Consider the following 27,459-nt stretch of genomic DNA (forward strand, 5'->3'; position numbering starts at 1 on the left):
GTCAATTTAATTATTATTAAGCTAGCCAAAGAACCTAGAAGGGAAGAAGGGAAAAATTTTCCCCTCCAACAATGCCCACATGTCAGCATGTTCACCCATTAGACACACGCCCACAGATTGCTCACTTGACATCTTTCCCCCCTGAACTCTAGTCATGATTATCTGACCTCAAGGGCTTCAGCCTGCTATCCTGTACAAGTCTTTCTTCGCCTATAGAACTGCAAAGCCACAATCACACCTCAGAAAATTAGAAATGATTCTCTAATACTCAATTATCCAAAACAAGATCTCCTGTAACTATTATTATGCATCCAACAATTTGCTGAATAAATGTCCTTTGCCTACAGTACCACATCCAAATAAGTGCCCGAGACATACAACCAGCAATACAGGAACAGTGGATTGACATGGCTGAGGTCCAGCACCTGTCCAAATGAAAGAGGTGCACAGGGGCTTCTGTACTTAGCACCTGTTTACTGTTTACGATTCCTAAAGAGAGAAGCTAACAAGAAACAAATCAAATCAACTTTTGAAACAATTCTGCAACTGACAACTCACAACTTCCTGCCAAATTTCCAACCCTAAAACTAGAGGATATATTACTAGTAATTTCCATCTTACTATTTTAAACTTCATAAAATCTCCTTTTTTATTTCAGCTGCTTTAGATTTTTTTATGTAAGTCAGTATTTACAATTTATTTTAAATCTTACTTTCCAGTACATTTTATTATTTTTTTCCAGTACATTTTAAATAGAATGCTAATTCATTACTTCTCTGGTTAAAAAACCATAAACTATAATCTTACCCATCCATACGCAGTACTTCGCTCGTGTTCTTGAGTGACATCAGCTACATAGGCAAATATCACAGAGAATGTGACCGAGAAGACTCCAGACACAGAGATCATTGCAAAATACCACCTACAAAAAGATTATTTTAATTACCCGGGAGAGAGGAAGTGTGCATACACTTTTATAACCAGAGCCAAAGATATCATATAAGGATTATAAACCAAGAAATAAATTTATAAACAAATATAGGGCAGCCCCAGTGGCTCTGGTTTAGCGATGCCTTCGGCCCAGGGCGTGATCCTGGAGACCCGGGATCGAGTCCCACATCGGGCTTCCTGCATGGGGCCTGTTTCTCCCTCTGCCTGTGTCTCTGCCTCTCCCTCTCGCTGTGTCTCTCATGAATAAATAAATAAAATATTAAATAAAAATAAAAAATACATGTATATGTATATTTAAAGATATAAAGGACAACTAATAAAATGGTAATCAAGATGGGGAAGAAGTGGAAACACACCAATTAAGTGCTTAAAGGATGTCAGTACATGCAGCTGAAAAAATGAAAAGAATAAGGGTTAGACTGAGTGGCTCAGCTGGTTGAGTGCTGCCTTCAGCTCAGGTCATGATCCCAGAGTCCTGGAATCCAGCCCCCTGTGGGGATCCTGGCTCAGCAGGAAGTCTGGTTCTCCTTTCTCTGCCCCTTCCCCCACTTCTGTGTGCTCTCTAATAATAAAATCTTAAAGCAGAAATAAAAGAGCTATCCAAAAGCAGAAATCACAACAAAGACAATGTATTTAAGACTAAAATTTCAATCATATTTCACAGAACAAAAAGTAGGGTTTATCCTAGGACATAAGATATTTCAATATTAGAAAATCTATTAATATAACTCTTCATAGTAACAGGTATTTTTCAGTGCAAAGTTCCCTTCACACTCAAATGATGAACCATTACAACATTTTCTTTATAGACAAGAGATATTAAGTCCATCATTATCACTTTTATTTAACATTATTCATTAATCAATATAAACAAAAGCAATAACATAAAAATGAAGGAAAGAGGCAAAATCATTTCAAGATCTAAAGAAAAATTATTTTACGGTACTGAGGACATTTTAAAAACGCCCTCTTTTATTGGAAAAGCATGACTTCTTGAACAGAAAGACTCAGTATCAAAAGTATTTGATAAAAACTCATCATCTAGTAGAAAATAAAATGATCCACACTATGGGTAACCAACATATCTACAATATGACAAACACTGACATAAAATTATCAGATAATCAAAAGAAGACGTTTTCACATGGAGCCAAAAAAAGGAAATATTAATGCATTAGAAAAGAAAAAAGAAAAGAAAAGAAAAGAAAGAAAAGAAAGAAAAGAAGAAAGAAAGAGAAAGAAAGAAAGAAAGAAAGAGAGAAAGAAAAGAAAAGAAAAGAAAAAGAGGAAAGGAAAGAAGGAAAGGAAAGGGAAAGGGAAGGGAAAGGGAAAGGAAAGGAGGAAAGAAACAAACACAGGGGCACCTGGGTGGCTCAGTGGTTGAGCATCTGCCTTCCGCTCAAGGTTGTGATCCTGGGGTCCAGGGATCAAGTCCCACATTGGGCTCCCTGCATGGAGCCTGCTTCACTCCCTCTGCCTGTGTCTCTGCCTCTCTCTGTGTCTCTCCCATGAATAAATAAAATTTTTCAAAAATAAAAAGAAACACAAAAAATTTTCTATTCTAAGGTGTGCTCCTCACACCTTATGACAAGCATCTCAGCAACAGAAATTCTGGCCAAATACCATCCTCTGGAACCAAGGAAAACAACTATGGTACAGCTCAGGTGCAAATTCCAACCATATTTGGTACTTGGTTATATGCTAAATATTCTCTCCCTATTTATCATGAAAAAAAAAAATGAGATCAAATTCAAATTCATAGGGATCCCTGGGTGGCACAGCGGTTTAGGGCCTGCCTTTGGCCCGGGGCGTGATCCTGGAGACCCGGGATCGAATCCCACGTCGGGCTCCCGGTGCATGGAGCCTGCTTCTCCCTCTGCCTGTGTCTCTGCCTCTCTCTCTCTCTCTCTATCATAAATTAAAAAAAATTCAAATTCATAGTATGATTTAAAACAGGCTATGGTCTGGGACGCCTGGGTGGCTCAGCGGTTTAGTGCCTGCCTTTGGCCCAGGGTGTGATCCCGGAGTCCTGGGATTGAGTCCCACACTGGGCTCCCTGCAGAGAGCCTGCTTCTCCCTCTGCCTATGTCTCTGCCTCTCTCTCTCTCTCTGTCTCTCATGAATAAATAAAATCTTAAAAAAAAAAAAAAAAACAGGCTATGGTCTAATTACACTATACTCAAAAGTGACTGCTATCGATTGACATAAGCTATGTTCATTCAGTGCCCTAGAGCAGTGAAATGACAACACATTTGTAGGTCACTGAGCCACAGGGGTGAGTACAGGGACTGTCAGTCCCCTCCCAGGGGTCCCAATACTTTAAGTGACTTGGTAGCAACAACGGCGGCGCTGAGAGACATCTTAAACACCTTAGAGCCCAAAAAGGCTTTCAGTATTACATAAAGATCAATAAAAATAAAGGTATCAACTGCTTTAAAATGGTTAAGAAATGCTTTACAGATGTATTATTCACATGTGATCCAGAACAGTCAGTCATGTTGGAGGGCCAAGCAACTCACCACGGGCTGATCCTCATCAGTGGAATTGGGAAGCAGGTGAAGAACACAGTGCCTAGGAGGAAGGGTTTCCTCCCCCAAACATCAGACAGAGCGCCTATGAGGGGGGCACTCAGAAAAGATAGCAGGCCCTGGAGAGGAAAGGAGAAGCAAAGGTCAAATTGACAACGTGATTGCGCAATCACTTGTAATTCTTACTTTCTAAATGCTCCCATTTATTTTACTGTCCCCAAAACAGAGTAATTTGAAGCATTAAATACAAACTGTCATTTAAAAACATTCTAATGAATTTCTAGTCATGCTGTTAGAAAAGGGAAAAAGAGGGATGAGCTTGTTTTTCAGGAGAAACCAGAGAGGGGGTATGAGCTGTGTCCACCTACAGGGACCCATGAGATGAACACACCAAGCACACAGGAAGAGGCCAGAAACTTAATACAGTTAAAAAAAATATGTGTAGCCCAAATCAACTGCTGCACTGAAGACCTCTCTTGTCCACCTGGCCCCTGACCCTGGTCCTCCCTACAATATGTGCTCCCCGTGATAAGCTGCAAACCTCTGCTCTCATCCCTTCTTTTCAAGCCCTGGAGTAGTCTCAGGGTGCCTGGGTAGCTCAGCTTGTTAAGGTCGAATTCTTGGTTTCTGCTTGGGTCATGACCTTGGGACCACAAGACTGAGTCCTGCATCAGGCTTTATGTTCAGTGCAGGGTTGTTTCTGATTCTCTCCCTCTTCCTCCCTCTCTGCTCCTCCCCTCCTTGGGCGCTCTCTGACTCTAAAATAATAATTTAAAAAAATCTTTAAAACCCTGCAGTGTTCTCCACTCTGCAGTCTAAATTTTTCAGTAGGTATTTATGGGTGAAATAATGAATGTCTCAACTTTGCTTTTATAAAAAATGGGTGGGGGAGAACTGAGATGAGACTAGAGTAGGAAAACGTTGATAAATAATGAAAGTGGGTGAGAAGTACATGGATGTTCATTATAGTTCCTACTGTTTATCTGCAATGGCTTCAGCAGTGCCTACAAAAAGGACCCTCCCAGATCTGGCACCTGACATGTCCTGTGCTCTGACTCTAGAGGCAGTTCTCTGAGCATATCACTCTCCTCTGTGCCAGTGGGCCTGCACTGTATCTCCACACACATCCCACAGGGGGCCTTGGTAGGTAAACCACCAGACATTCTTCACGACTCCAGGGGTAGAAGCACCTCCTCCTGTATCTATCTCTAAGGTCCCCACACTGGTTTTTGTGGGGTGTGAGACAAACTCCTCCCACGTGGTACCTCTCTCTCTCCTGTCATTTCAACATTTGTTATTTGTCCATCTACTCTACAGAGACATGGGCAGAGGGAGAAGTATGCCCCCTGCAAGAAGCCCGATGTAGGACTTGATCCCAGGGCCTGGGATCATGCCCTGAGCCAAAGGCAGATACTCAACCACTGAGCCACCCAGGTGTCTCTGTATGCCATTTTTAAACAGAAGATTAGAAAGCCAACCATTAAAATTATATTTAAAATAATATAGTTTTTACAGAAAAAAAAATATTCTGTCTTCCAGATTATAGATATAAATGGTAATTAATCCATTAAAATATTATTTAAATCAAATTCTTCCTGACAACAATAGATATTGAAAGTATCTTCTGGGACAACCTACTTTTTTACTAAGACACTAAAATACAATCCCACACAGCTGACCCCGGAAGAACACAAGGGTTGGGCACAAACACCCTCGACCTCATGCAGTCAGAGATACACGTAACTTCGACTCCCTCAAAAACTTAACTACTAAGAGCCTACTGCTAACGGGAAGCTTTATCAACAACAGCCAGTTCACAATATTTTAAAAGTTTTATGTATTTATACACTGTATTCTTAAAGTAAGCTAGAGGAAAAGTGTTAAGAAAATCATAAGAGAAAATACATTTACAGTCTGTACTGCATTTATCAAAGACAAAACAAAACAAAAAGTCTGCATACAAGTGGACCCATGTAGCTCAACCCTAGGTTTGTTCAAGGGTCAGCTGTACTTGCCTCTTTGGAAAACGTGAATTTCTAAAATATCAAAGACTTCTCCTATCCTAGAGTGATTTCTTCACTCCTCCATCTGGCCCTACATCCTATTAGGCTTCATTATTAGAGCAGCACATTGAGGACACCTGTACCCTGACTGATGGGGCAAGTACTTTTCAGTCCAGAAGACAGGACACAATTTGCAAATGAGAACAAAACGTTTAAAAATTAGCACCAGGCAGACCTCAAAGCTCTTGTCCTTATCAGAAATATTGTGATTCTCATTACCCACAGTAGTTATGATCTATAAGGCTGCCACAAACACTGAGTTAGAGAATGTGGAACCACTGCTCCTTAGGGAAACATAGTGTTAATTTCCTGCAAGGCTCTGGTCACCCGTTTTCATTAACCAATCAATACACAACCATGATTTGTGTGTATTTCTGTTTAAAGACACTTTATTTAATATGTATTGTTGACTTATGAATATTGAACTCTTGGCCAACAGCACCATGACTCATGCCTGTTTAGGCACTCAGGCTTATCTGACAGTATATTAAACAGAAAATGAGAAAGCCAAGCATGGTGCAGTCAGCACCATGACTCATGCCTGTTTAGGCACTCAGGCTTATCTGATAGTATATTTTCTCCATAAGGCATATCACAGACCTCTTGCACTTAGAGATACTAGTTAATACTACATGTGAGGACATTTTAAATAGCCAAATCACCAACAAAAGACACAAAGATGCACAAAATGTGGCACTAAATGGACTGCAAAAGGATACATGTACAGTCTGGGACTTCAAACAAGTAGACAGAAGTTGGACCTCAGCTACACTCCCCACCTCACCTAGCTGCATAAATGACACAAAAGCACTGTAATGATCTGAGGTTACAAATAAACTCAGTGAATAGGTGGATATGCAAATATAAATCCAAACATAATGAGGATCAACTGACACTATGCTATCATAGTCCAACCAGTACTAGAGACAACATGGTGTGTAGGAGTCGTGGTGTGGACAGCAAAATGAACCCATGGTTCACACAGTCACTGCAGTTAGTTAACTTCCCAGAGGACATGGGTGTTGAAGGTAACATAATTGGCCAGTACTTCTTTTTAAAAAGATTTTATTTATTTGACAGAGAGAGAGAGAAATCACAAGCAGGAGGAGCAGCAGAGGGAGAGGGAAAAGTAGACCCGACCCTCACTAAGCAGGGAGATTGACCCTGATCCCAGGACTCTGGGATCTCGGCCTGAGCTAGTATCAAAAGTCAGATGCTTAACCAACTGAGCCACCCAAGTGCCTTGGCCAGTATTTCTGACATGAGGTTTAAGCTCTAATTTGACACAGTAGCAGTTAAGAGTTTATTGTTCAATTAAATGCCATTATTCACTGAACATTTTAAAACATACAAAGAATGACAAATACAACTCACCTGAAACCAATATACGTGAACTTTACACTTTATATACCATCATAAAAATTTTTTTCTTAGCCATCATAAAAGCTTTAAGCAATGTTTTCCTTAACATAAGCAGTTGGCAAACATTTCACTAATGTTTAAAATAGTTGGGTTACTATTTTTAGAATTAAAAAATGTTTTTCGGGGATCCCTGGGTGGCGCAGCGGTTTAGCACCTGCCTTTGGCCCAGGGCGCGATCCTGGAGACCCGAGATCGAATCCCACATCAGGCTCCCGGTGCATGGAGCCTGCTTCTCCCTCTGCCTGTGTCTCTGCCTCTCTCTCTCTCTGTGTGTGTGACTATCCTAAATAAATTAAAAAATTAAAAAAAAATAAAAATGTTTTTCTTTCAAATAGTATAATTAACTTTGCAAATGAATGTGAGGGAGCAGTGGCTCCACTGAAGAATAGAATACAAAGTCATTTAACAATTTCTGATAATTTCAGTTTTCCATGAAAAGTTCACACACTGTGACAAACTCTCAGTATTCTTCAATAAACTATGAGGAACTTGCAACATGTAGACCTGGTTACCCCAAAGTGAGATTTGTTCATTTTGATATTTTATATGGTAATTTACTAATAATGACCTTTATCTCATTTCTTAAAAGATCAAAGAGAAAATTATACAAATGGAACTGTGTTTTTTTAATAAAGATTTTATTTTTTTAAGATTTTATTGATTTATTCATGATAGACATAGGGGGAGAGAGAGGCAGAGACATAGGCAGAGGGAGAAGCAGGCGCCATGCAGGGAGCCTGATGTGGGACTTGATCCCGGGTCTCCAGGATCACACCCTGGGGCTGAAGGTGGCACTAAACAGCTGCACCATCAGGGCTGCCCAAAGATTTTATTTACTCAAGAGAGATGCATACATAGCCAAAGGGAGAAGCAGGCTCCCTCCCTGTGGGGAGCTTGATGCAGGACTTGATCCCAGGACCCCGGGATCACGACCTGAGCCAAAGGCAGACGCTCAACCACTGAGCCACCCAGGATTCCCTGGAACTGTGTTTTTATTTGTATAATTGACAAGTACAAGTATTTTCATCTATACCAGCACAGGGTCCTCTCTGGGCTAGGGCCCACTGAGACCCTGCACAGTATAAAGCTTCCCTTCACAGGGTATGCATCAATCAGCAAGAGGGCAAATGAGAAATGTGTCAATCAAAGTCTGGAAAAGTGAACCTGCAAAGCTGGAGAGGGGTCAAAGAACAGCTGGTGCCAGAGACTTCAAGGGAAGAACAATATGGGCAGGAGGGCTAAGGTGTTTTGTTTTGAGATAAAGGAAAAGAAGTACGGAAGACTCATTAAAGGAAAGAAGAAGCAAAAAGCAGATGAAAGAGAAATTAAATTGTTTTAATAAAAACATAAGTAAACAGATGTTTCCTTAATCTTAGAAGTAGTAGGGCTACTCCTTCAAATTCTAACTCCAAGAAAGCCCAGTGTATTTTAAAGTAATAACAATAACTTTGTAGCATCCACATACACCAAACTTTTCCACGCCTTTCCCATGCGTGTCCTTACACTGTGAGGTAGGTGTTATTATGGTAAGCAGCTAGCCCAAGGCTCATAAGCAGCAGAGGCAGGAGTAAGCTCAGATGTGAGGTGGCTCCAGAATCTGAGCCCTAACCCTGAAGCCCACGATTCAAACCAATTATTAAAATAATCTGTTAACACTTTAGGGTCTCCAACCTAAAGCACATAAAGTACTAGTCTTTCCTACCTGTGGGCGCTCTTACACATTTTTATTTTAAAGATTTATTTACTTATTTCAGAGAGCAAGAGCAGGAGGGGCAGAGGGAGGGGGACAGAGCTGAAACCAAGAGTTGGATGCTTAACTGACTGAGCCACCCAGGTACCCCACAACTATTTTATTAAATGGATAATCTAGCAGTCTGTCATGAAAAGACTGTTCTTAAAATTTATGAAGTTATTTTTAAAGTAGGTAGTCTGAAATTTTTATTTACAAATAAAAAGGATAGTCTTTATTTAAGTTCTTGTCCCAACTAAGAATAATTCCCTGTAGGGACACCTGGGTGGCTGGCTCAGTGGTTGAGCGTCTGCCTTTGGCTCAGGGCATGATCCGGGAATTCCGGGATCGACTCCCACATTGGGCTTCCTACAGGGAGCCTGCTTCCCTCTCTGCCTGTGTCCCTGCCTTCTCTCTCTCTCTCTCTCTCTCATGAATGAAGAAATAAAATCTTAAAAAAAGAAGATTATTCCATATGTATGTTGGCATGTGTTTGTGTAGGAAAACTATTCTGTACTTACTAATACCAAGGAGTAGCTTGAGGGAATGTTAGGTCACACTCTCAGGGTCATGACGTTGAGCCCTGCATCTGGCTCCACACTGTGTAGAGTCTGCTAGAGTTTCTCACTCTCCCTCTACACCCTCACAGCCACCCAAATAAACCTTTTTTCAAATAAAAAATAAGCCCAAAGTTTCTGTGTGTCCTTAATGCTAAGCTACTATGCTAAACATTGCTCGATGATTTAATTCATTTAAGTAGCAGAATGAGACAGCTGAGCAAGTCCTGGGCCTACAGAAACTTGACCCCTGGAAGAGCCATCCTGGCAGAGGGTTCACATGACATTTCCCTCATGGTCCATTCTAGACTGAGAAGCAGCACATCTGCATGTGAACCTCTGTTGCTACCCCATTAACTGGCCCTCTGGGTCTTCTACTTTCTCCCTTTTCCCAAGCCTTCACTGTGATGTCAAAGCTAGAAAAGATTATAACTTCCTGCTTTAGAGCCACCCACTGCATACTGATCAGTCTAGGTGTAATCCAGCCTTGGACACATGACCTGCTGAGTTTGGGACACTGATAAAGATGTCTAATTTTGTAATAAATATAAAACATGCTAAAGAAAAAAGTTTCAGGAAGTTACAAGGCAGACACTGGGTCATCAGACCAATTGGTCTTAATGATGCAAATGATTATGGTGACTCCACCAGCTATTAACCAGCAGTCATTAACTAGATTTTATCTGCCAAGTCACACCATGGCATCTCAGTCTGGTGTTACTTTTTTTTTTTTTTTTTTTTTTTTTTGGTGTTACATTTTTTACAAAGTGTAGCTAAAACTACTATGAAAGTTAGTTTTAGGGGATCCCTGGGTGGCGCAGCGGTTTGGCGCCTGCCTTTGGCCCAGGGTGCGATCCTGGAGACCCGGGATCGAATCCCACATCGGGCCCCCGGTGCATGGAGCCTGCTTCTCCCTCTGCCTGTGTCTCTGCCTCTCTCTCTCTCTCTCTCTCTCTCTGTGACTATCATGAATAAATAAATAAAAAAAAATCTAAAAATCTAAAAAAAAAAAAAAAAAAAAAAAAAGAAAGTTAGTTTTAGGTGTCCCCTTGGCTAGGCTATAGTACCCAGTTACTTAATCAAGTGCTAGAGTGGGTGTTCCTGTGAAGGTATTTTGTTTTAGTCTGTTTTAAAGTAAAGGGCATTACTCTCAATAATATGGGAGGGGGCTCATCCTATTAGTTGATGGTCTAAGATCAAAATCTGAGGTTTCCGGAAGAAAAAGTTCTGCCTGCCCTACATATTTCAGACTTGCCAGCCCCAAAATCATGTGAAGTCTATTTCTTAAATCCTTTAATATATATTATTTATATTATTAATCTCTTAATACTAGTGAAAAGAAAAAAAACATGAAAACTAATATTTACCAATATTTATTTACACTGTAATTTAAAACCTTAAGAAATAAAGTATATTTCATATAAAAAATGTATCAAGGGACACCTGGGTGGCTCAGTGGTTTGGCACCTGCTTTTGGCCCAGGGCGTGATCCCGGAGTCCTGGGATCAAGTGCCATATCAGGCTCCCTGCGTGGAGCCTGCTTCTCCCTCTGCTTGTGTCTCTGCCTCTCTCTCTCTCTCTCTCTCTCTCTGTCTCTCATGAATAAATAAATAAAACCTTAAAAAAAAAAACTTATCAAGAGTCATTTAAACAGTGCTTGACTTCCTACTAAGCCATATAACTAATGACATGCAGTGAGGATCTATCTTCTGTACATTGGCAAATTGTCAGACCTCTTTCTAAATCTGAATCAATTTCCAACATTTTGTCCTTTGTGTTTTCAATGTCATGAAATACCATCCCAACAATTCCTTTAATGTGAAGCCTTCTGCTGACTTCACTTCCCCTGGGACATCTTCCTCATCACACTGTTCTCCTTTACACTGATGAGTTTATCTTTACTAAATTCTGCTGGCTGTACGCCTCAACCAGCTTATTTCTTCTATAACTATGCAGAGGTTCTATTTGATCTCACTTCTAGCATTATCAGTAATTACTTCTCACTGCACTTCCAACCTTGTTGGCTGAGTTCCTTTTCAATAATCCATTTCTGTCAACTGTCATATGGGTTTATCACTGGAGACAAGGAGGCAACACAGCTACATGCTTTGCTGTCTGTGCAGGAATGAAGAGATACACAGTGATGAGTCACCAACATTTTGAAGTACCATGAATGGTTACTGATCATGAGGTTCATCTTATTTTTGTAGTGTTCTGTGGACAGATGAACCAGCAGCAGTTCATACTTTATGCAGTTACTCACAGTTAATACACCATGGTAACAGAGATTTGAACTATAATGTTGCAGGGGGCTGGTATTTTTTACCTGAACTTGAATAACTCCAATTTGTGCACACTGGAATGTGCAAAAAGAGGGCTGCCTATACTTCATATAGTTTTTAATGTCATGGAGAAATTACTATGATATAATTAGTGATTGCTGATGGATACAAGAGCAAAATTACAGTCTCTGTGTAAACTGGATCTTGACTATTTAAAAATGCATAGAAAAAGACTGGAAAGGGATCCCTGGGTGGCGCAGCGGTTTGGCGCCTGCCTTTGGCCCAGGGCGTGATCCTGGAGACCCGGGATCGAATCCCACGTCGGGCTCCCGGTGCATGGAGCCTGCTTCTCCCTCTGCCTATGTCTCTGCCTCTCTCTCTCTCTCTCTGTGACTGTCATAAATAAATAAAAAAAAAGAAAAATTAAAAAAAAAAAAAAGAAAAAAAAAGAAAAAGACTGGAAAGGGACGCCTGGGTGGCTCAGCGGTTGAGCGTCTGCCTTCGGCTCAGGAGGCATGATCTCGATCCCAGGATCAAGTCCCACATCAGGCTCCCTGTGAGGAGCCTGCTTCTCCCTCTGCCTGCGTCTCTGCCTCTCTCTCATGAATAAATAAATAAAGCCTTAAAAAAGAAAGACTGGAAAGAAATATTAAATCAATATTTACTGCGCATCCGTCATTTGTCAAAAACTGTTCTAGGTACTGAGGATAACAGTAAGCAAAGCAGACAGAAATTCATGCCTTCAAGAAGGTTCCAGTCTAAAAGAGAAAGGTTGAGAAGGATACACAATAACAACACAAAGCAAAATATATAGCATGTCAGAGGTGAAATTATAATGCTTCTGGAGAAAAAGCAGAGTAGGGGGAATGAGGTGATGAGAACAGGCTACATTATTCAAGACAGTAGTCAGTACAGGCTTCACTAAAAAATGACATCTGGTAAAGAGCTAAGGGTTAGGGAATGAGGCCAGTATTTGGGGGAAAGCAAGCAGAAGAAAAACAGAACCTGCAAAGCCCTCAAGCAAGCACAGACTAAGGAAGCTTTGGTTGGGGCAAGGTCAGAAGAGAGTATAGAAGAGACCAGGGATGATGCCAGAGTAGAAAATGGAGCAGAGATGGAATTGGTTAAGAATGCCACAAGCAGAGGATCCCTGGGTGGCTCAGCGGTTTAGTGCCTGCCTTTGGCCCATGGCATGAACCTGGAGTCCCAGGATTGAGTCTCACAACAGGCTTCCTGCACAGAGCCTGCTTCTCCCTCTGCCTGTGTCTCTGCCTCTGTGTGCCTGTCTTTCATGAATAAATAAAACCTTAAAAAAAAAAAAAAAAAAAAAAGAATGCCACAAGCAGGGGTTTGCTTGGGGGGCTCAGTTGGTTAAGCATCTGCCTTTGTCATGAACCCAGGGACCTGGGATGGAGCCCCCCATCAGGCTCCCTGCTCAGCAGGGAGTCTGCTCCTCCCTCTCCTGGCTTGTGCTTGCTTGTTCTCTCTCTCACTATCTCTGTGTATGTGTCTGTCTCTCTTTCTCTCTCACTCTCTCTCAAAAAAAAAAAAAAAAAAAAAAAGCCACAAGCAGACCTGTAGTTATCAGGATCTCTACTTTCTGAAAGGAGACCAGGGAGTATTTTCATCATAGATCTATTTTTTTTTTTTAAAGATTTTACTTATTTATTCATAGAGACAGAGAGAGAGAGGGGCAGAGGCACAGACAGAGGGAGAAGCAGGCTCCACGCAGGGAGCCCGATGTGGGACTCGATCCAGGGTCCCCAGGATCAAACCCTGGGCTGCAGGCGGCGCTAAACCGCTGCACCACTGGGCTGCCCCATAGATCTATTTTCAAGGTACAACCAAAAAATCTGCTGCTGGAATGGGTTTGGAAAAAGAAAGGAGTCAAGACCGACTCCAGGGATTTTGGTCTGAATGAGAATGACATGACCAGTAACTGAAATGAAGAAGGCTTATGAGCAGGTCAGGCTGGAGAGGAAGATCAGGAACTAGTTTTGGTGTAATAACTTTGAGATGTTTATAAGACAAGGAAAGAGAGTGTCAATAAGGCAACTGGGTACGCAAGTCTGGAGCTAAGGTCTAGGAAGATATCTACTTGAGAGTTGAAAAGTGGTTAAGTCTGATAATGTCATCCAGGGAGTGAGTGTAGAGATAGAGGAAACTGTTGTCCAAGGCTTGAGCCACCCATATCTCCAAAGTCTGTGGGATGAGGAACACATATGACTTGTCAGAAAGAGAGTTTAAAAAGATGTTAATTTGAAAACATAATTAAAACCATCAAAATATCAAGTGATCTAGCAATTCTAGTGCTCCTTGGTGTATTCCTAGGGTGAAGTGAAAACACAGAGCCACATGAAAACTTGTATACAAATGTTCACAGCAGTATTGTTATTCAGGCCAAGAAGTGGAAGCAATTCAAATGTTCATCACTAACAGATGAACTATGTATATTCATACAATAGAATATTATTTGGCTATAAAAAGAATGAAGTACTAACATGTGCTACAACACAGGTGGGTCTGAATGACACCATGGAAAGAGGGCAGTCACAAAGACCATTTTAAGTATGATTCCATTCGTTTTTTTAAAAAGTGTTTTTGAGATTTTATTTATTTGAGAGAGAGAGAAAGCAAAGGCAGGAGCAGAGGCAGAAGGACAAGCTGAGCATAGAGCCTAACATGGGGCTCGATCTTAGGCCTTCACTATCACGACCTGAGCCGAAATCAAAGTTGGATGCTTAACTGAGTCACCCAGGCCCCCAGTATGGTTCTATTTATGATGTTAGAACACGCAAATCTAAGAGGCAGAAAAGTAGATCTGTGCTTGCTTGCAGCTGAAGAGGACGGGGGTCAAATGAGTGACTGCTAATGGGTATAGGAGCTCTTTTGGGGGTGATGAAAATATTCTAAAATTGTGTGCTGATGGCTATACAAGTCTGTAAACACAATAAACCCACTGAATGTATACTTTTAATTGCATGGTTGACTTGCATGGTATGTGTATTTTCCCTTAATAAAGTTGCTAGAGAAAAACCTAAAATTGGAGAATTCACAGTCTATTTTCTCTTGTATCCTTTAGCAGTGCTCACCCTAAACATAAACTTTTTCACCCATGTATTATGACAGTACACTTACAAGGTACAAGTTAACTGTGGAAAATCTAAAAAGAAAGAACATAAAGAAAATGGCAGATCATCCATAAATCCACATGCTTTCACACTTCAGGTGACTTCATTTTAGTCACGTTACCCCCCTGCTTACCATATGTATTTTGGTAAAAACAAAACCAAAACCATACTATAGTTTTACAACCTTTTTGGCTCACACATTATGTGGTGTTATTTAGAAATGCTTTCTTCATGTACCAGGATTACATCATATGGCTGTGCCACAAAGTACTTCTTCTAAGTTTAAGGCATTTTTGCTTCCACATTTACTACTACTAACAGCCCTTTACCTAAACCTCTGAATACATGATTAGAGCAATTTTCTAGAAACTGACTTGCTTTGTTAAAATAAGTGAATGTTTTGAGGTTCTTTAAACACTGCCTTCCAACAAACATTATATGGCCTCATTCATTTGGAGAATATAAAAAATAGTGAAAGGGATTAAAGGGGAAAAGAGAGAAAATGAGTGGGAAATATCGGAGAGGGTGACAGAACATGAGAGACTCCTAACTCTGGGAAACAAACAAGGGGTAGTGGAAGGGGAGGTGGGCTGGGAGTTGGGGTGACTGGGTGAAGGGCACTGAGGGGGGCACTTGATGGGATGAGCACTGGGTGTTATACTATATGTTGGCAAATCGAACTCCAACAAAAAAAATATACAAAAAAATAAAAATAATAATAAATAAATAAAAATAAACACTGCCTTCCAGGAAAGCTACACCAACGTATCCTCTTATCAACATGTATGGGGAACTAATTTACCACAAAGTCAACTAGTTACTGTCAGTTGAAATTTTCTACCAATATCTATGTGAAAATATAATCTCATTTCATTTAGGATTCATTGCTTACTAGTAAAAAAACTATTTTTACACTGACATCTTTTGTAAACTGCTAGCTTACATCCTTCCTTGCCCTTCTGGGATATCAATCATTTTCCCATGTTTACTTTGAGAGCACTTTTATATAGTCCTCCTATTATACATATCGCAAATAACATTTTGTCATTTTTCTTAATTTTTATGATGGTGATTTTGACCTTACCAATGTTAAAATACTGATATAAAAGACTCAATCTTTTCCTTTATAAATTCTTTTTTTAAGAAAAGGAAATCTTTTCCCAAACTGGTAAGAAAATGGTCACCAAAATTTTCTTCTAATAGTTTTTGTTTTTTACATATTTCTCTTTGCAACATTTTACTTGGCTCATGAAGGTATTGTGCTAACAGCTTTACATATACTAGCTCATTTTATCTGCATAATCACTTTGTTAGATCTTTTATCTTTTTATAAGATTTTTATTTAGAGAGTGCATGAGCGCATGCATGCAAGGGGAGAGGAAGAGAAATCTCAAGCGGATCCCTGGGTGGCTCAGCGGTTTAGCGCTTGCCTTCAGCCCAGGGTGTGACCCTGGAGACCCAGAATCGAGTCCCACGTCAGGCTCCCTGCATCAAGCCTGCTTCTCCCTCTGCCTGTGTCTCTGCCTCTCTTTCTCTCTGTGTCTCTCATGAATAAATAAATAAAATCTTAAAAAAAAGAATAAAAAGCCATTTTAGCGGCACCCACGTGGCTCAGTTCATTAAATGTCCAACTCTTGATTTCAGCTGAGGTCATGATCTCTGGGTAGTCATATCGAGCTCCTAGCTGGGCTCAGCTGGGAGTCTGCTGAAGATTCTCTCCCTCCTTCTGCCCCTCCCTCCAGCTCATGCTTGCTCTCTGAAATTAATAAATCTTAAAAAAATAAAAACCCAGGGATTCCTGGGTGGCGCAGCGGTTTGGCGCCAGCCTTTGGCCCGGGGCGCGCGATCCTGAAGACCCGGGATCGAATCCCACATTGGGCTCCCGGTGCATGGAGCCTGATTCTCCCTCTGCCTGTGTCTCTGCCTCTCTCTCTCTCTCTATCATAAATAAATAAAAAAATTTTTTTTTAAATTAAAAAAAATAAAATAAAAAGCCGTTATTGTAAACATTCTCAAATTATTTTTGAAAATAGGAAAAGAATAAATAGCACTCATTACAAGTAATGCTGCTCAAGGCTGTGAATTCAGCCAATTATTAGGGCATAACTTTAAGTGTACTCCAGAGCTCACAGATCAATACTATCTAAGTTGGGAGGGACACATCCGACACTATTCCTGTATAATATACTATATAAAGTGGGACTGGAATATAACATTCTATTTTAACCTCTTATTTATAAGCTTTTCTGATAATGTCATATTAAAATTTAAACAGTGAATGAAGGCTAATTAATTACATGGTTGTAAACTTAGTTGTGACTAGAACACACACCAGCTTTGACAAGACTATTATTCAGCCAATTAAATCTTGATGCTGCCTTCTTCCTCAATATCAAAGTCAATTTCAAAAGCAGATAAGAACATGATAGGCAGGGCAATTAAAAGCTCACATAATTAAACTCTTTATAAACTGCTATGTATATGTCAATAAAAATGAAGTACTGCTTTTACCAGTAAACCTTTCTATGCCTTATGGACTTGGGATATAGTTAATTTTGACATTGATAATCCAGTTAAAAGTTTAGATTTAGGTCTCCAGAACAAATAATGATTCTTTCCCTACATCCCAGTTAAACTTCCAGAGTTAAACTACTAAGGATTCCTGCCTTTGGTTCCTTGTGAACCACACAAAAACTGTTCTTACCTTCACACCTTGAATGAGACCATTCATGAGGAATGTGTGTTGAGGAAATGTTTCATGTAGAACCTACAAAAAGCAAACAAACATCAAGAGAATTCAAAAACAAATTAAAGGGAAAGATTTTTGCCTCTATTAATGTTAGATTAGGTAAATAAGATGAACCCTGGAATGAAAACATTTTAAGTATCAGTGAAGTATGAAAAATATCCTATAAGTATGAAAACATAAAAAATGAGGTAGAAATCTAAATAAGGCAAGAATCTACACTCGAGCACTCTGATGCCTTTCTTACAAAAGCATTTGCAGCAAATATAAATTAATTGGATATACTCTTCACCACCACTAATTATAAGCAGGTACCACAAAAGGTTATATAAACTCAAGTATGAACCTGCAGCCTAGCTTCATATGACCTAGGTAGTCTAGGAAGCCTCAAGCCTTAAATTTAGATCACAGTGATTCTGGACTGGTAGTACTTCTGGTATCTAGCAGAAAAAAAAATCTAAAATCAATCCTGAAAAAGCATCATCTAGGCCTCAAATCAACCATATTTTTTTTTCTCAAATATAATGACCAGGACATAATCAAAGGTAATGAGATACAAAAGGAAATATGACCTCATGAGCAAGAAACAGCAACAAAAAATATATATATTATAATAGAAACAGACTTTCAATGACTTCACATTCTGGAATTACTTAACAGACTTTAAAAAGAATATGCTTGGGGCACCTAGGCAGCTTAGTTGGTTAAGGGTCTGACTTCAGCTCAGGTCATGATCTCAGGGTCCTGGGATTGAGCCCCATGCTGGACTCCTCACTCAGCAGGGAGTCTGCTTGCCCCTGCCCTCACTGGTGTGCTCTCTCTCTCTCTCAAACAAAATCCTTTTTTTTTTTTTATGAAGAATATACTTACTATAGTCTAAGATACAGAAAATAAGCTTGAAATTTTTGAACTAGAAGCTGTAAGAAATAAGAAAGTCCAGAGATTTTAAAAAGAAAAAAATTCCAAAATAGAAAAAAATGTATTGACTTAAGTTCAGAACTCAATGGAGATGTTTAACAAGAGTAGACATGGCTAAGAGAATTTCTGAACCCAAAAGTAGGTCAAAAGACCATCCAGAATGCAGCATGGAGACAAAAAGACAAAAAATAAAAGAGAAAGCAAAAGCCCCAGAGGATCCTGTAAGGAAATCTGACACAACTTCAATTAAATTTGTCTTGTAATGAGAATGAGGCAGACACATTTCAGGAGCCAATGGCTGAAGATGTACTAGAACCAATGACAGACATTAGTGCAGAGATTAAAGTAGCGTAATAAATCCTAAGTAATATAAAAAGAAATCCAAACTCACAATCAGAAAACAAAACAAAAAACTTAAAAACTGCAAGAAAAATACAGACAGACTGCCTAGAAAGATAGCTTTGTTGGGCAGCCCAGATGGCTCAGCAGTTTAGTGCCACCTTCAGCCCAGGGCCTGATCCTGGGGTCCTAGGATCGAGTCCCACATCGGGCTCCCTGCATGGATCCTGCTTCTCCCTCTGCCTGTGTCTCTGCCTCTCTCTCTGTCTCTCATGAATAAATAAATAAAATCTTAAAAAAAAAAAAAAGATGGCTTTGTAACTCCACTAACAATGGAGCCCAGACAAGAAGCATGCTATCCTATCCTCAACATAATGAGGAAAAGACAACAAATGCCAACCTACAATTCTATACCCAGTTAAAATGTTCTTTAATACAATTTTCAACCTAGCAAAAACTAGTTTCCTAACTTACAGTAATCTAACTTACGCACTCCACCTAATGAGATATATATATATGTTTCCTTCACTTCCAGAAGAAGGAAAATAATCTAGATGCAAGATGTGAGATGCAAGATGAAATAAACAGCAAAGAAAATGGTGAATATAAATAAACAGTGATGCACACGACAAAATGATGTGTCTTGCAGGTTTTATTTTTAATTGTGTGGAATTAGAAGATGTAATGACATTGGAATAAACAAGGTAAATAAACACCAAGTGTTTACATTCCTTTACCTCATTCCTGCTGACACTGCTGTCCTGGATGAGGGTGAAGATACTGACATTAGAGACTTCAGTAAGTTTGCATGGAATGCTATGAAAGTAAAATGCATTCGAAGAAATTATTTCCAACCTTTCCCCTAACAAGATTATTTTTAAGGTTTAGAAAAGGTTTGTTATCTCAGCTAGTGACATTTGAATTCTACCTATTTGTACTGGAAAGACAGGAAAGTAAATAAAGGACAGCAAATATCTCAAGTTAAAAATCATTGAAGTTCTCAGAAGAACCTCAAAAATAACAGATTTCATAGGGCACAAAATACAAAAATGTTCTCTAAAGAAAACAGAATGCAAATCAATATCAGAAGTAGTTTCATTTGTTACATGCATCACAAAAATATGGTCAAACAGCAAAACACAAGAAAGTTAGTATATCTTTAAAAATGTTTCTCTGACCCTGGGTATGCCACTAGGTGTAGGATGTATCCACTGTCTCACAACCCTCTCTTCTCCCCTTCTATATTCTGTCTCTGTCAAACTGACGCTGAGAACCTACAGACATTTCTGAGACTCCCCTTGCTCATAAGCTTTCTCACAGTTCCTGCCAGGAGGAAACAGAAGGTGGAGAAGTGCCAGTAAATACTACACCAACTCCAGGGCTGCGTGCATGCTGTCAAAGGGACACAACTGCCCATCCTCCACTGCCTCCGGCTCTGTCCTCTGACCTCCCCCTAAAACAACTCTATACTCAAAACAACCCACACATGCATTCACTTGTGCAAATGATACAATCCACCAACAAGAGAAAACCACTTAAATCTGGCAAAACTATATCCATGATTGAACAATGGAGTATGCATTTATTGGGCTGTACATTACACTAGAGAGATCTAATGGGATGTCTGGCTATATGAGGGAACATTTCTGGGCAATAGTGCCATGATGCAGGAAGTTCCTCTAAAAATCTTCGATATGTGCTTTTCAAAACTCTTCTACTTTTTCCTAATGCAGGGTAGAGTGGGGAAAAAAGAAAGCAGTTAAATTTTATTGGATAAATAAGTAAAACAAAATAAGACAGTAAAAAAAAAAGCTAAACCTTCATAAAATAAAGCAGCATAACGAAAACAGCACTATTCTACTCATTTTGATAAATTCAAAAAATTAAATATATTATACAAATAATCTAACTGCAAAGAACAGTAACTGTTACCATAATAAATTAAACCTAATGATAAAAAGTATATTAAACATCTCTGATAAAAATCAAAGCTTTTATTTTTAACATTTTCCTATAGAAAATAAAACTTAAGGAAGATATTGCCTTTATTCTTCAGAAGGACTATCGTAAGCATTAAATATAATGGTATTTCCTTTTCTTTTTTTTGAAGGTTTTATTTATTTGACAGAGAGAGTGAGAGAGCACAAGTAGGGGGAGCAGCAGGAGAGGGAGAAGCAGGCTCCCCACAAAGCAGGGAGCCTGATGCAGGGTTTGATCCCAGGACCCTGAGATCATGACTGAGCCAAAAGCAAATGCTTAACTGAGCCACCTAGGCACCCCTATAATGGTGTTTCCTAGGGACTGAAAGTTTAGAGTTGAGCGGACTTCTGGTACAATGAAGCTAATAAATAACTGCATGTACATCACAACATATACATAATGTACATAAATACACATCACATACACAGCTGGTTTTCTGCACTTCTACCTAAAATTTTACCAACAGGACACTAAATTTACAGTATTCCTGAAAGCTAGGGTAACATGTGAAAGTTGAAGCAACAATAACATGTAAAAATGTGAAAGGAAAAATCTTTGAAAACGTAATTTTCCAGAGTCCAGGAAAGCAAACAGCCCAGAACCAGAGGAGGAAAAACATCTACAGTTGAACAGGTTATTAAAAGGTTATAAAATGAGGGGTGCTTGGGTGACTCAGTTGGTTGAGCTTCTGCTTTATACTCAGGTCATGATCTCAGGGTCCTGGGATAGAGCCCAGTGTCATTGGGCTCCCTTCTTTCTTTCCCCTCTTCCCGCTATTCTGCCTATTTGTACGCTCTATCAAATAAATAAATAAAATCTTTTTTTTAAAAAAAATAAGGTTATAAAATGAGCTCCTGGTATCTTGCTCTCAAAGCTGCTGACTTCTGTATCTGTGCCCAACACAAGAATCAAAATGCATAATTCTCTGAACTGGGACTTCTAAATGGGATCCCTGTAGAACCAAATGGATTAAAAAAATGATAGTGCCCCAGATCCCTTATATCTATAGTCCTACAATAAACTACTTCATCAGTATAGAGGGCTCTCTGAACAACCACACTGTCATAAATCAAGAGCTCCTACAAGAAACACTCGTGTTCAATTCTGAGGAATAGAACTTTCCATCTGGGCTGGAGAACAATAATCCAACTACCAGAGACCAGAGGTGCCTACGGCACAGGTGGCAAATTGGCAAGCTGATCTTTTCTATTTGTATTTGTTTTTTTTTTTCAAGTGAGATAGTTGTCAGCGTGTAAATTTCAGGAAAATTCATACACCATATGATTTTCTAGCGTGTCACAGAAAGAAGATTTCAGAACATAGGGCTTGAATTACCACATCACTGATTAGCTGAGTAAGCAGAGTGGCTGCTGCAGTTGAAGGAGCATATATTCTAACTGTAACATTCCTACCCCACTTCTGACATTTACATTACTTGCCTAGCCCCAGAAGACATTTGTTTTCATAATCTCTGATCTAACCCCTCATTTGTATATATAAACATGTATAAAATTCAACAACAAATGTGAAAATCACTGAAAGGTTTAAAATAAGTATAAGTGTCCTCCAAGACATTCAAGAAAATGCTACGCACATTGAAAATAATGTGCTACACAGGGACCTACACCAAAATAAGCAAAACCAGTTAAAAAAAAGTTGTCAAGAACTGATCAAAGTCTTCAAGAACTGATTACAAGAGAAAGCATAGAAATAAAATACATAATAAGAAAGAATGTCAGAATGGATAAATACATAGTATTACAATGTACTATAGTGTTTTAAAAAATTGGGCAGCCCAGATGGCTCCGTGGTTTAGCGCTGCCACCTTCAGCCCGGGGCCTGATCCTGGGGACCAGGGATTGAGTCCCACGTCAGGCTCTCTGCATGGAGCCTGCTTCTCCCTCTGCCTGTGTCTCTCATGAATAAATAAATAAAATCTTTAAAAAACAAAATACAGAAATTAGCTGCATAATATATAAAAAAGTAGAAGAGAAATGTAACTCAAAAGATGTCAGAATAGGCAGACAAAAGACAGCAGTGGGTATAAAAAAATATATCGAACATAATTAACAAATTTAACATACTTACCATAAAGAGAATACTACTCTGGGGAATACTTGTTCTTTTCAGGTCATATAGAAAATTTATAAGAATCAACCATATACGAGGATACAAAACAAGCTTCAACAAATTTCAAAGAACTGAAATAATTCATGTTCTCTGATAATACAATCTAGAGAAGGCCCCAAATGTTTAGAAATTAATACACTTAGAACAATCCATGAGTCAAAGAAGAAATCACAAGAAATATTAGAAAACAGAATAAGCTGGGATCCCTGGGTGGCGCAGCGGTTTGGCGCCTGCCTTTGGCCCAGGGCGCGATCCTGGAGACCCGGGATCGAGTCCCACATCGGGCTCCCGGTGCATGGAGCCTGCTTCTCCCTCTGCCTGTGTCTCTGCCTCTCTCTCTCTCTCTCTGGGACTATCATAAATAAATAAAAATTAAAAAAAAAAAATTTAAAAAAAAAAAATAAAAAAAAAAATAAAAAAAAAAAAAAAAAAGAAAACAGAATAAGCTGAATGGTTGTATCAATACAACACATCAAACTCATGAGTGCTTAAAGACCAACTTTAGGTTTGAAAATACATAAAACGGAAAACCAACAAAGGGCTGAAAACAATGTTGTTTTTGTTTTTGTTTTTGAAAACAATGTTCTAACCTTCAATATAAAGAAGTGAGAGAGGGCAGCCCGGGTGGCTCAGCGGTTTAGCTCTGCCTTCACCCAGGGCATGATCCTGGGGACCCGGGAGAGTCCCACATCAGGCTCCCTGCAAGGAGCCTGCTTCTCCCTCTGCCTGTGTCTCTGCCTCTCTTCCTCTCTGTCTCTCATGAATAAATAAAATCTTTAAAAACAATTTTTTTTAAATAACAGAAAGAACAGCAAATCCAAAGAAGTAACGAAAAAAGGTAATAAAAAAAGACATCAGTAAAATGAAATCCAAACATTTAATAATGAAAATCAACAAAAACCAAAAGTAACTCCTCTGAGAAGATTGGAATTGATAATTCTTAAACTGTTAGGACTACACCAAAATAAAAATCTTTTGCACAGTAGTGAAGGAAACCACAACAAATGACAACTTACTGAATGGGAGAAGACATTTGCAAACCCAAATTGGGGCTAATACCCCAAATATTTAAGGAACTTGCACAAACCAATACCAAAAAACAAAACAAAACAAAACAAAAACCACTACAAATAATCCAATTAAAATGGGCAGAGGACCTGAAGAGACGTTTTTCTAAAGACTTATAGATGGCCCCAATGGACACAAGAAAAGATGCTCAACCTAACTAATTATCAGGGAAATGCAAATCAAAACCACAATAAGATACCATTTCACACCAATAAGAATGGCTAGTTATCAATGGCTAGGAAATAACAGGTGTTGGCGAGGATGTGGACAAAAAGGGAATCCTCACATACGGTTGGTGGGAATATAAATTGGTGCAGCCACTATGGAAAACAGTATGGAGGTTCCTCAAGAATTAAAAATAGATGGGATGCCTGGGTGGCTCTGTGGTTGAGCACCTGCCTTCGGCTCAGGGAGTGATCCTGGAGTCCCAGGATCGAGTGCTGATCAGGCTCCCTGCATGGAGCCTGTTTCTCCCTTTGCCTGTGTTTCTGCCTCTCTGTCTCTCATGAATAAACAAATAAAATCTTTTTAAAAAACACCTGTCAAAAAAAAAAATAAAAAATAAAAAAAAAAAATAAAAAACACCTGTCAAATCACCATGTACACCTGAAACTAATACCATACTTTGTAAAAATACAAAATAAAAATAAAGCAAATTGTGACACACACACACACACACACACACACACACACACACGGGAATATTATTCAACTATAAAAAAGGAAGGAAAGGGACACCTGGTCAGTGGTTGAGCATCTGCCTTTGGCTCAGGTCATAATCCCAGGATCCTAGGATTGAGTCTTGTGTCAGGCTTCCCGCATGGAGCCTGCTTCTCCCTCTGCCTGTGTCTCTGCCTCTCTCTGTGTCTCTCATAAATATTAAATAAATAAATGAATGAATGAATGAATGAATGAATGAATGAATAAATAAATAAATAAATAAATAAATAAATAAATAAATAAATAAAATCTTAAAAAAGGAAGGAAATTCTGCCACTTGAGACACCAATGGACCCTGAGGATGTTTTGCTAAGAGAAATAGGCAGAGAAAGACTAGTATCATATTATCTCATATATATGTGGAAGCAAACAAAACAAAACAAAACACAACAAGCTCACAGATAAAGAACAGATTGGTGGTTGCCAAACGCAGGGGATGGAGGGTAAAATGGGTGAAGGGGATCAAAAGTACAAGCTTCTAGTTATAAAAATAAATATCAAAACTAAGTGAGTGGGATTTATGGAAGGGTAGCCTAATTTTCAAAAATCAATAACTGACCACATTACTCAAATAAAGGAAAAATCTAGTTGTTATCTGATTATATGCAGAAAATTCATTTGATAAAATTTAACACCTATTTAGGATAACAACTGTAAGCAAAACAGTAATAGAAGGGAACTTCCTTTCTCTGATAAAGAATATCTACAAAAACAAATCTACAGCAAATAATACACTTAGTGGTAAATTTTAGATCGCTTTCTACCACCAGAGATCATCTCTGAGATAAGGATGCCCACTACAATTGCTTCTATTCAACATAGTACTTGATGTCACAGCAATGCAATAAGAAAAAGAAAAAGGACTGGAAGGAGTTAAAAAACTATCATTATTCACAAAATATATGAATGTGTATGTAAAAATCTGCAGATAAACACTTAGGATTAATAAGTGAATTTAGACAATCACCAGATACAAGGTCAAAATACAAAAATAAATGGTTTCAAGTACCAGCATGACAGAAAATTAAACCTTTACCCTTCTCCATGAATGTCCTAGCCGGCTAAGCACCAAGCGTTCAGGGACTGACTGGGAACTTGCCACCTGTCTTGGTACCCTAGTTATGTCAGTAACAGCCTCACGGCCCTGGAGTGTGAACTGAGACACAGTTAGAAAAGCAGCAGTGAGATGGTGGACTACAAGCAGAGCCAAAGTCCACATTTCCAATGGGAATGGCAACCATCTGGGAAGGAGATACTTTATTTTCTCTGGCCGGAGACAGGAGGCCAGCTCCCTTCCCAAACCTCTCACTTAGCTTATAACATCCTCTGCTGGACCCCTGCAGATGCCCTAGGCCTGGTGATACCCAAACAGCTCTGAAACCAAATTGCAAAGGGCCCTGTGGCCAAACCTAACCTACAGTCTCCAGGACTGGACCAAATTCCCTGCTTGAAAGCAGAGGATATGACTCAGACACTGGATCTGAACGGATTCCTGGGAAAACCTTGTTTCCAAAAAAGGGCAAAGGTGTATATAGGGAAACATGGAGGGCAGAGTTCTTCAGCAGAGACATTAAAAAAAAAAATTTTTTTTAACCTTTACAACTATACTATTATATCAAAAAACATTAAATATCTTGGAGTAAAACTAGTGAAAAATCTATGCAGTGAGAAATATAAAATATTATTCAGATAAATTTTAGAGACTAGATATAAAGAAGATATACCACATAAAAGACTCAATACTGTAAAGATATCAATTCTCCTCCAATTAATCTATTGTCAATGTAATGACAAATTTCCTATCAACACTGTGAATATTGAAGAGCCGATAATAAAATGCATATAGATAGATAAAAGGTATAAAATAGCCAATCTTGAGGAGGAAGAACCAAGCCAGAGCAGTTATACAAGATACCGCTACAGAAATCAACACAGCATGGTATTGACACAGGGCATATACATGAATAGAATACAAAACTTAGAAACAAATCCATATGTATGTGGTTGCCTGATTTATGATTAAGTTGACACATACAATGGGGAAAAGAAATTTTTTTCCCCAATAAATTAGGCTGGTTCAACTGTGCATTATTCATATGCAATCAAAAGGAATCTTGACCTCTACAAAACACAATGATTTTTTTTCTAGATGGATGGCAGATTGATGTGTGAAAAAGAAACCAATAAACCTTTGAAAAAATAAAGTTTCTTAAACAAGATTTTAAGAAAGTACTAACCTAACCTTAAGGCAAAAAAAAAAAAAGAAGAAACTGACCTGCCTAAGCTAGAGCCTGGCTAGTTGCAGGGTTAAATCACTCTAGAAAAATTTTGGCAGTAATTATATACTGAAGTTGAATAAAACCCTGCAATTTTAGGGGATGCCTGGGTGGCTCAGTGGTTGAGCGTCCGCCTTCAGCCCAGGGCATGATCCTGGAGTCCCGAGATCGAGCCCCACATCAAGTTCCTTGTGGGGACCTGCTTCTCTCTCTGTCTAGGTCTCTGCCTCTCTCTTGGTGTGTCTCTCATGACTAAATAAAATCTTTTTTTTTTTTTTTAAGATTTTATTTATTTATTCATGAGACACACAGAAAGAGAGGCAGAGATATAGGCAGAGGGAAGAGAAGCAGGCTCCATTGTCACAAAGCAAAATGACAGAGGAGGTAACAAAACTTCCCAAATTTGATTTAAAAAAGAAAAAAAGTGAATTAACAAACCCCAGAAGCTAAATAAACCCCAAGTAAAAGGAACACAAAGAGATCCACACTCAGACACATTAATGAATAAACTGTTGAAAGACAAAGAGAACATCTCTAAGCAGAAAAAAAGGAAAATGAATTCACCACATATATTAGAGACTGACAAATTATCTGTAAAGGGACATAGAGTACATAGTAA

General features: G+C 39.0%; 1 protein-coding gene and 1 long non-coding RNA gene across 7 annotated transcripts in view; one reads left to right on the forward strand and one right to left on the reverse strand.

The window, feature by feature from the left end:
* Positions 1-27,459, forward strand: part of LOC118350747 (uncharacterized) — a 78,939-nt gene that overhangs the window by 33,814 nt on the left and 17,666 nt on the right. The gene's annotated exons all lie outside the window — the stretch shown is intronic.
* The window catches only part of MFSD14B (major facilitator superfamily domain containing 14B), a 75,657-nt gene that overhangs the window by 16,993 nt on the left and 31,205 nt on the right, over positions 1-27,459 (reverse strand). For 5 of the 6 annotated variants that reach the window (XR_003126883.3, XR_003126882.3, XM_049093341.1 and 2 more), the window contains exons 3-5: positions 17,368-17,430; positions 3,471-3,598; positions 808-922 (exon numbers count right to left, since the gene is read on the reverse strand). Coding sequence is in view for 4 of the 6 variants with exons in the window: in XM_049093341.1 (XP_048949298.1) it covers positions 808-922; positions 3,471-3,598; positions 17,368-17,430 (306 nt within the window). In the remaining 2 variants the exon portion in view is untranslated. The remainder of the gene's footprint in view (positions 1-807; positions 923-3,470; positions 3,599-17,367; positions 17,431-27,459) is intronic. The other variant, XM_025423703.3, reaches the window with a different exon arrangement.

The sequence above is a fragment of the Canis lupus genome, chromosome 1 (assembly GCF_003254725.2).
Source record: "Canis lupus dingo isolate Sandy chromosome 1, ASM325472v2, whole genome shotgun sequence".
Taxonomy (NCBI): Eukaryota; Metazoa; Chordata; class Mammalia; order Carnivora; family Canidae; genus Canis; species Canis lupus.